At 32.8% G+C, this 10,259-nt stretch overlaps 2 protein-coding genes across 5 annotated transcripts in view; both read right to left on the bottom strand.

Moving 5' to 3' along the window:
* Positions 1-4,679, bottom strand: part of LOC118443970 (splicing factor U2af 38 kDa subunit-like) — a 5,649-nt gene extending 970 nt beyond the window's left edge. The window contains exons 1-6 of one of the 2 annotated variants that reach the window (XR_014983436.1): positions 4,531-4,679; positions 4,360-4,447; positions 4,213-4,279; positions 3,835-4,123; positions 2,211-3,746; positions 1-1,600 (exon numbers count right to left, since the gene is read on the bottom strand). The exon at positions 1-1,600 is cut by the window's left edge and continues 889 nt beyond it. Coding sequence is in view for 1 of the 2 variants with exons in the window: in XM_035871712.2 (XP_035727605.1) it covers positions 3,512-3,746; positions 3,835-4,123; positions 4,213-4,279; positions 4,360-4,447; positions 4,531-4,574 (723 nt within the window). In the remaining variant the exon portion in view is untranslated. Of the gene's footprint in view, positions 3,747-3,834; positions 4,124-4,212; positions 4,280-4,359; positions 4,448-4,530 lie in introns of both variants that reach the window. The other variant, XM_035871712.2, reaches the window with a different exon arrangement.
* A 161-nt stretch (positions 4,680-4,840) lies between these two features.
* Positions 4,841-9,937, bottom strand: Acsf2 (Acyl-CoA synthetase family member 2). Of its 3 annotated transcripts, none has more exons than XM_035871698.2 (9): positions 9,844-9,937; positions 8,648-8,832; positions 8,020-8,557; positions 6,997-7,180; positions 6,591-6,800; positions 6,375-6,506; positions 5,711-5,824; positions 5,385-5,621; positions 4,841-5,175 (listed from the first exon to the last, which is right to left on the bottom strand). In XM_035871698.2, exons 2-9 carry the CDS (start codon positions 8,757-8,759, stop codon positions 4,882-4,884), a joined length of 1,821 nt encoding a protein of 606 aa, XP_035727591.2. In that variant the 5' UTR covers positions 8,760-8,832; positions 9,844-9,937; the 3' UTR covers positions 4,841-4,881. The 3 variants fall into 3 exon arrangements, with proteins under 3 accessions (XP_035727591.2, XP_035727589.2, XP_035727588.2); XM_035871696.2 differs by having other exon boundaries at positions 9,768-9,902; XM_035871695.2 differs by lacking the exon at positions 9,844-9,937 and having other exon boundaries at positions 8,648-8,977.
* Positions 9,938-10,259: the final 322 nt, after the last annotated feature.

Genomic DNA, 10,259 nt, shown 5'->3' on the forward strand with positions numbered 1-10,259 from the left:
CGGTAGCGCGCTTCGTAAGCATAATACTCGACTCCGCGCGTCGCACGTTCGAACGAAACGATATAATCGGTTAGAATCGATGAAAAGAGTCGATATTCTGGTATCCAGATAAAAGAGGTGCCGGCGAAAGGATCACTCTCGTGTGAAAATTTAAGCCGGGGATGCGTGAAATCTGATAGCCACCGATTTATAACATTCTTGCGAATAGAAAGGACGTCCATAACGAATTATACATCCTAACCAAAATCCGATTATGAAAATTATATAAATTTATCTATATTCATGTAGGGACGTTCGCTATTACGGCGGTTGATACGTTTTTACATAACTTTCAATAGCATGCAATTGTTAATGAAAGAAAAATAATAACTACATCACACGCGCGCGCAATAACTCATCTGGTTAAAAAGAGAAAACTAATGTAAATAATTACGACTGCAAAACGTCCTACTGTCAAATAAAAAGAAACAATTCTTAGCGGAAAAACTAACCGGATCGATATTATCCCTTCTAGAAAAAGCGCCTGCGGCATTTACCATACTCACAAATTAAATATGAATTATGGAGTAACATAAATGGTCGGCTACATTCGTTTCTAAAGATAATTAACAAATGGCCCCGTTTTTCCAAGGTAAAAGATGAAAATATCTAGGAGAGGAAAGATAAACATAATGCAAAGTGTACGAATAGTATCAACTTTCATTTTTTTAATGGATTCTCTATATGATCGATCGATGGCCAAAAGTAACCGATCAAAAGGATATACTCCGCCAAATTCGAGAAAACAAACGGATACCTGCTTTACACACGCATAGCCAGGATTCAATCAGGCTTTTCACCTTCTCTCTCTCTCTCTCTCTCTCTCTGTCTCTCTCTCTATCTATCTATCTATCTATCTCTTTCTTTTTACGATGCACCGGCATTCACCGGTTTCGCGATTAAATGGCTGCTACAGAACATTTTTTTTCCTTTTTTCTCTTTGTTTTCGAATGAACAACTTCTCTCATAGAGTCTGCTTTGAAAAACTCTCTCTCTCTCGTTTTTTCTCTTTTTCAAATACCTCTCTCTTTCTCTCTCTCGCTCTCTCTCACGGATATATATATATATATATATATATATATATATATATATAAATATGCATACTATAGGTAGTTCTATATTTATATCTCATACTATATTATGATTAATATTAATTATGCGATAATGACGTCACATCGTGCCAAATTCGAAGTTAATGAGATGATGGGAGAAGGAAGAGAAAAAAGGAGGAAGTCAATAACGTGAGCTTTCGATACATTTGACGTTTGACGTTTGACGTTTGACGTTTGACGTTTGACAGCTCGTTAGCTCGTCATTCCTCGACGAGGGAAATCATGGTCAAAAGTGTCCATCCTTACTCGTGCAATTTTCTCCCGGCGTATTTTATCTCCCGAAATTTTTTTCGAACGAGAGCAAGCAAAGCTCTTCCCCACGATTCGATTCTCTGGCAAATCGCCAGGATTAATTATGGTCTTTGGGTGGGCCGGTTACCGAGCAACATTGCATCCCTTCCCCACCTTTCATTTTCATCCTCATCTCTTCTCTTGCCTCGTCGTTTTTGCTTTAACGAATAGAAAAAGTATCATCGTTCTGTTCTTTTTTTTCTTTCTTAATTTTATTTAATTTCTTCTCTTAATTTTTCTTTCATTTCAATTGATCGATCCTCCTTTCTAATGTACTATACAATAAGTATACGGGAAGTAATATTAATGATAACATAAATATGAGATTAATATTAGAAGTTTCATTGCACCTATCAGAATCGACCCAATGAAATTCGTTCGCTTATGACTTCCAATCATTGCGATCGATCGACTCGATGCTTTATGACCATTGCCATATCGCAGGTCGGATCGTAAAACAGATATCAGCGTGGAGATTACCGACGCTAGGAAGTTTTATGCATCGATATTAGCTGCGTGTAAAAATCCACCGACATCGATTTGTAAGCCGTATTGGACTAACAAAAAGATATATACGTCTGCGCTTAAATGAAAACTATACTACCATAGTTCGAAAAATAAAAAACAAAAAAAAAAGTACTTGAAAACTAATGGAAAAGATTTTGTTTCTTTAACAATTATCTTTCAATAAATTTAGAGCAATAATTCCGGATTGGAGTAATTTCGAATTAAATAATCCAAGATAGACAGATCGTTAAATGAACATACCTAATATAATGTGGATCCGACAGACGGAGAATGCAAGAAGATAGAGAAATGGAATAGAGAGGGGAGGGGGGAGGAGTAGAGAGGAGCTCGAAAAGGACTGACAGTGATACGGTGCATCTCGATAGTTGGCAGAGAGAACGGCCACGGCAGGTGTTCTTCTGAGAGCAGCTGCAATCACGACGAGCACCATCTGCCGCGGTAATGCACGGCTGTTCGATGCACAGCCCGACGCTGAAATGGTCCACATTTGCTCTGAAACCCTCCAGGCCAATTAGATCTACCTGAAAACACGTGCCCGGATACATCGATTTCGATCCTCTTCTTTTTCGAGTCTTCTTATAAAACGTGAAACGTTCGAGCCTATGAATTAATTATATTAAAAAAGACAAAATAATATTATAATAATTATAATACCGATATCGTAATTTGGTTTAGGTAAAAAAAAAATCTCAATTGGATAAATATTACTTTAAAGGGATAAAACTTAGTGCTACCATCTCTTGTTCCGAAGCATCATCCATCTGTAGTATCTAAGGGTTGGCAATGAATGACGATATCGAAGATATATGCATTTCGTCCACTCGTTTCATCTTCTGTATCGCGAATCAAAGAAATTTCAATGAAAACTTTGATCATTTTTACTACATGATAACACCTATATAATGATGGTAAGTCGATAACTGTCGATAAATTATCGATAAAATAGAGCAAAGCGTTGTAACTTATTACGAAGTTTCCAGGAATTTTCTTCAGGTGGCGCTACGAACACTTTCCCCAAACTACCTTATCGTCGACATTAATTACCGACAATGATTGCCTCTTTACGTGCACATTAACGAAAATTCGTGAAATACAAATGCAATATTTTCATATCAGAATTTGATCGTATTGCATGATTTTTCCTTTCTACAAAAGTATAAACAAACTTGTGCGTGTCCTTATCAAGATTGCACAATTAATAATATACAGTTCACGTGAAAAGCTTAAGATTAATATTTGTCATCATAATATTATACTACATGCTCCATTGATTACATATTATATGGGATTAATATAAAATCCTTTTTTTTACTATCCTTCAATAAAAAATATAAAAACAATAATCTAAATTATCGCGTTGCTTTCTCTACAATATGTAATATATTCATAAATCTTTTTCTTTCATTTGGTCAAATTTACATAATCGCAAGGATCGATTGAAACTTGCACACTATGTAATAAAGATACCTGATAGTCATAATCAAGTATTTGAATTAAATGCACGATGTATTATGTATGTAAAAATTATTAAAGAATAATTATTAATAACGTCCAGATCGCCCATCCCTGCCTTTATCGTCTCGTCTTTTACGATCCTTCGATCTGGATCTTCTGTCACGAGATCGAGATCTACGTTTACGATCGCGTCCCCGAGACCGAGAACGAGATCTAGATCGAATTTTTCCTCCTTTTTTACGACTGTACAAGTATCGACGAAGTTCCCTTGAAATAGGTTTCAAATGCATGAAATTACAAAATCCAGATCGAGTGCATTCGCTGAAAATTGTATGACCGATTAGATTTGCATTTATGATAAACATATTAGCTATATATAGAATATGTATTTTTTTATATTATTAGTTACCCCATTTCGTACTGACGACAGCAAGCTTCTCGAAAATCGGTAACAGGAGATAATTCTGCATAAACTGGTCTACCACCAAACCAACGATTATTTAGATCGTTAACTGCTCTCTCTGCGTCTTCTTCTCTACGAAATTTAATGTAAACATTCCCTACCAGATGATCTCCTAAATTGTCGCAAACATTCATTTCCTCAATTTCTCCATATTTATCCTCGCACTCTACGAACACGTCTTCAAAAAAGTTGTCGTAATGTTCTTGCATTTCTTCGTCCGATACATTTGCCACCACTAAAAGTAAACATAAAAAATTATGCTAATTATCAAATACATGTGTGTGTGTGTGTGTGTGTGTATATATATATATATATTATACTTACAATGAGAACCATCCGCACTTTTAGCAGAATTTTGTGGATTGACGTAAAGATTCTGTAGTAGACACGTCTGGTAAACACACATTGATAAGTACAAATTTTAAGAATGATATTACTTGTAATAAAGCTTATAATTTGGCGTTATTTTACCTGACTAAATGTTGGCTTGTTATGAATACGTGAACATCTATCTCCGTGTCGACAAGCACCGATTTTGAAGTAAAACGAACAATTTACCCTGCGTACAAAATATACCCAATTGAGGTTAGGTCGCATTAGATCGCTCTTTATATAAATCATATAAAATTTAATCGAACTTACTTATCCTTTTCTGTGCCAAAGATCGATGCCAAATATTCGGCCATTACGAATCTCTATTGATTGCATAAAAAAATGTAAAAACTATTTATCTACTTCTTATTCACAATTTTCATTCTTGAGAGACGCTAAACATACGACTGGTCTACAGCCTTGCGGTATCTTGTAGCACTTTTTATCGATAAAATCGATAATCGTTTCACCTCTATCTCGATACTTCGAATTTTGCCGCGCTTATTATTAATGTCATCGAAAGGTGAAAGGAAAAGAAAAGGAAAAACTAATTAAATTTGTTTTAATGAAATATCTCGTTGTTACATATAAAAATAAATATTTAAATATTGTTTTTTTTCTTTATTTTGGCTCGGAAGGTATAACACCTTTACCTTCTAATTCCTCTTTAAGTTTACCCTTTTGTATTTTTCCACTTACAGTTTTTGGATAATTAGCCACGAAGACAACGTATTTTGGTATTTTAAAATGTGCTATTTTTCCTTTGCAATATGCTTTCAATTCCTTCTCGCTTAAACTTGCACCTTCGAAAAGACGAATGCATGCGCAAATTTCTTCTCCATATATTTTATCATAAGCTCCTATACACTGAGCTTCTATTATACTTGGATGAGTAATTAAAAAGTCTTCGATCTCCTAAATAATTATTACATTTGGGATTAGTTAAAATTTTAGATACATTTCACTTCTAACAATAATGAAATTGTTAAGTTACTTTTAAAATAAAATTAATACGATATTATCTCTTTACGTTAATAAAGATAAAAGAAATTAGCGGGTAAAAAAAAATTGGCATAATACCGATATACATATATGTGCATATTATTATATAAATAAATGATTACCTTAGGGAAAATATTTTCTCCTCCGCGAATAATAAGATCTTTTATTCTTCCTATGACCTGACCATATCCATTAGATTGTAAAATAAATTGATCACCAGTCTTCAACCAGCCATCCTCGGTCAAAATCTTTTTAGTATTCTCGGGATCTTTATAATAACAGATCATACTATTATAACCACGTACCCAAAGTTCACCTGGTGTTCCAAATGGTACTGGATCACCCATCTCATTAACGACCTATTCTTGTAAAAAGCAAAAAGTTAAAGAGAGAAAAACAAAGAAACCATACATTTACGAATATAATTATCACGATACAAATAATTTACCATAACTTCGATATTATCTGATACATATCCCACCGTGTTCTCAGTTAACGTTTTATCTTCTCCAGGTAAACTTTGAAAAACAATACCTGTAAGTTCAGTGAGGCCATAAATTATCTAAAAAAAGAAAAAAAAAAAAAAATGAAATGAAAAATGAAATAAAAATATTATGAAAAAGAATATGAATCATTGCAAGAGCACTTAATCACTTCTAATTCTCAGAAAGCAATAATCGTAATGGATTAATCCACTTTCCAAATCGGCTTAGTCCAAAAATACATTTTACAAAGAAAGCTCTACATATTGATCGCAGCAAAAGGCAAGGCGATATTCCTCCTTAGAGTAGCTTTTATGCATACGAATCAAGCGCTTGCTACAAAGATATGTGCATAGATAACAACGAGCCACTTGGGTCGTCGACTTTTCTCTCTCTCTCTCTCTCTCTCTCTCTCTCTCTCTCTCTCTCTCTCTCTATCTCTCGAAGGAGAAGAAAGAGAAGAAGGGCTTATTTTCTCTCTGGCATAATCTCGTTTCTATTTGATAACGAGAATAACGAGAATAATAACATAAGAAATGAGATAAAAAAACGTTTATTCTTGTGTATTTCCTGACTAGTTATGAAAGCTAAATGAATTTTTATGACGAGTCATTAATATATTAATTATACCTTCATATCATCGATACCAAGGATATCTTTAACACGTTTATGAAGTTCAGCAGATACAGGTGCACCACCGATTATACCTATACGGGCTTGTATCGGCAAACGTAATTGTTGTTGTATATTTATCATGTTTATCTGAACAATGAAAATACAATAAATGATAGAATTTCAGCACGTAAATGAGATTAGATCGTAAAACGATTAAAAAGATAGCCTTACCCACATTGTCGGAGTTCCATAAATCACGTCGCATTTTTCTTCGGCCATTACTTGTAAGGACTTTATAGGATCGAACGAACGTGATTCTAAAATCGTCGTACAACCTGAAAGTATGGTACTTATTTGTCCATAAATAATTCCAAATGCATGGAATAATGGAACGTTTAAGCAACTTTTGTGGCCCAGTCGTAACTCTCTTCTGTTCACTGCCTTTAATGGTATAGAAAAGATTTAGAAAATTGGAAGAATATCATAATCGAAAGGATTTTTCGTTCGGAGAAATAAAAAATTTGGAAAAATTCTTTTACGATAAGTTCCTCTTGATCAAGCGAAATAAAATAAAATAAAATTCTTATTGTATTGATATTCCTTCATATTCGAAGATCGTAGAACGATCCATCCTTACCTGTTCAACATTATTCACGAAGGATCTATGAGACATTAAAGTAGCTTTCGGTTTTCCAGTCGTACCGGAAGTAAACTGTATGTTACAGGCGTCGTAAGAGGAGACGTTATCTTGTTCCGCAGAGATAGCTTCAACCTCGATTTTGCTTGCTAAGGATTCTACGTCTATCAAACGGCGAGTACCACTGAAAAAACGAGAAAGTGATCGATTGCAAACATGACTTTGACATTTTCGTCGCTATTGAAATCATCGATTGAAAAGAAGTTTTTCTCTATCTCATTAACCTAATTACATATCTATTCTATTTGCAGGTATAATTCATCGATCAAATTACTGAACGAAAATTAAATCGAATAAAGAATGGAAATTATCGTAAGAAAATCTCGGAGCCAGAAAAGATTAAAAATTATTAAGTATAATTTCCTAAAAATCCTAATCGTATTAAATGCGTATTATGTTCTACTTTAAAGCCTCATAAACTTCTAAAAATTATTATTTTTCATAATCCACTAATTACTATTGATAAATGATCGATAAACCATTAAAAATTGATATGAGATATAATAAATATCGCAAACTTAAAGAAACTAGACATGGATAGTAATTCTCACGCGATACCTTTTTAACTAAATCAATTTTGAATTGTTTATCCGACAATACTCAATGAATAATTTCGATAAAACTAAAATTCTCTTAAAATTTAAATTACTCTCGACATTTCATTATTTAACACAATTTAATACATATTGGAAAATATCTGCTTTAATCGATTAATATCTCCCTGATACCAATGTTTCGATTGATTTTTAATTAAGATAGAAGTAGGAAGAAGAAAAAAGATCATCAGACACATATAAGTAATTAATTTTCAATGTTTCAGGACGAATATAAACGAAGTTGATATCTCACGCGATATTCATTAATAGACGTGTAAAATCTTCACGAGATTTTATGAATGAAGAGAATATCAAATTAAGATAAATTATTCTACAAATTCTAATAATCATAAATTTCTTTACGTACGTTACGTGATCTTTTGACCATACAATGATATGCTCCAAATCGGGACAAAATTCTTTGGCACTCAAAACCATGTTTACATAATTTTGTGTTTTAAATTTTACAGGTATGAAAATAGCCTTAGCTCCAACTTTTTGTAAACAATAAATTAATTCATCTCGTTGATAAGCCGAATTAATAGCAGTGCTAATCAGACCCAATCTAGTGGAACAGAAAAACGTGATGAACCATTCGATATCGTTCGGACCAAATATCCCGATTCTATCGCCTTTCTTCAAGCCCAATTTCTTCATTCCAGCTGCTAATTTGTCGACACGAAGAAGCACATCGGAGAAAGTTAATCGCACTTTTTGATGATGAGAAACTATGCACTCATGATTAGGCCATTTTTCTGCAGCTTCTTTTAACAATTGACCAATTGTTTCATTTCTCAATGGTTTATTACCAGGATGATAGTAGTAAGCATGTTGTTTGTCAATTGTTGGACAAATAGATTTCTTTCTTTTTTGAATGATAAATAATTTCGAAAAACTTGATTGATCTAAAATCATTATGAAATAATATTCTACCATGTTTTGAAAATTCATTAATTGATCTCTCTATTGAACGATTAAAATTTTTCTTCACTCACCATTAATATCTGTATTCGAATGATACAAATATTCAGGAAAATATCCCGTATTTGAGATAATACTTCTAATAGCACGTAAAGAAAAACATTTTGTTTGAAGATGAAACATCATTAACAATATATTATGTTTGCCAAATAAAAAAAAACAGTCGGTAGAACTTAAAGCACGTTTAACTTGCTTAAAACTGTGAAGGAAAACTCTGATCATCCAGTTATTTATGAAGAACGAAACAGTATAACAACTTATCCAAGTATAGATATGTGAGAGTTTAACGTAAGCATTTTTATCAACGTTTTACATATATTATCATTAATTTGTATTATAGTAATCTAATAAAATATATTAATTTATTAGAACGAATATATGTTAATCGAAATATCAAAATAAACAATGGAAATATTAAATAATATAGATCTACATACGAATATGAAAAAAATGATAAGTGATAATAATTACGTGTAATATAATATCTATTAATATATATTATACATATAGTTGATTATTATATAACAGAACATTACATAACTGAATATATAATATATACATACAGTCTTATCATTTATGCATATGCATATGAATATTTATTTTTATGCAACTATTATATTATGTATCTTTATATATACTTATTTGACAAACAAGTTGATCACTATGACAAGATACGCGTTTCTATACGTTAACTGAATCCGATTATAACCAACAGAAATACGTTATCTGCTTATTTATAAGGAGAGAGGTCAAATGATTGAATATGTTTATAAAACTGTTTCTGATCTGCCTTATAATCGTTTTCTTCAAGTTTTCACTTCTTTTTTCCTTTTTCTTTATGTACTTGTATACCGGACTATCGAAATGGAAAGAGAGAGAGAGAAAGAGAGAGAGAGAAAGAGAAAGAAAAAGGAAAAAAGCGAATTTTAATAAACGATAACGAAAAAACAAAATGATAAAAAAAATATTTTAAAAATATTATCTATAGATAATGAAATCTTATCATTATGAAGTAGAAAAAAGAAGATCCATAACACGTGGACCCTTTATACAAAATTGGAAAAAAAAAAAGAAGGAAAAAAAGATATCTCAAAAGATAAAATAATGAAAGAAAGAAAAAAAGTGAGGTCGGACTTGGATGGCGTGCCAACGTTTCAGTCAGGAAGTCGCGTGTCGACATTAAATCCAAACTCCCACTACGTCGACGTACAAGCAATCTCCTTATGAACCACTACTTCGATACAGTCACCAGCTTTTGTTTTCTTGCACTCTACGAAAGCAGTACGAACGGTCTAGTCACGAGAACACACTGAGAAAACGTTCGAATCGTCTAACAAGTTCTTAGTGTTGGTTACCGTTACTTTAACGAATCAGGATTGGTCGATTCCCCTACGAACGTCGGAGAGCAACCCTTCTACTTTGCTCGGCTTTAACACGGTTCGTCTTTAGAATCGTCAGGATTGCCGTGGTGATAGGACGAACTTAAAGTGTCCGTTAGAATCCTGTCTAACGTTGCCAATGATACGTGTTTAGATTTTTAATCTATTGTTAAACAATCAGCGATAATTCAAAGTCAATAAAGATTTTATTAGATTTTCTTTCAAGATAATATCACGTTTAACGTGG

Source organism: Vespa mandarinia, chromosome 21 (genome assembly GCF_050613455.1).
Source record: "Vespa mandarinia isolate Hongniang chromosome 21, ASM5061345v1, whole genome shotgun sequence".
In the NCBI taxonomy this organism is placed as follows: domain Eukaryota; kingdom Metazoa; phylum Arthropoda; class Insecta; order Hymenoptera; family Vespidae; genus Vespa; species Vespa mandarinia.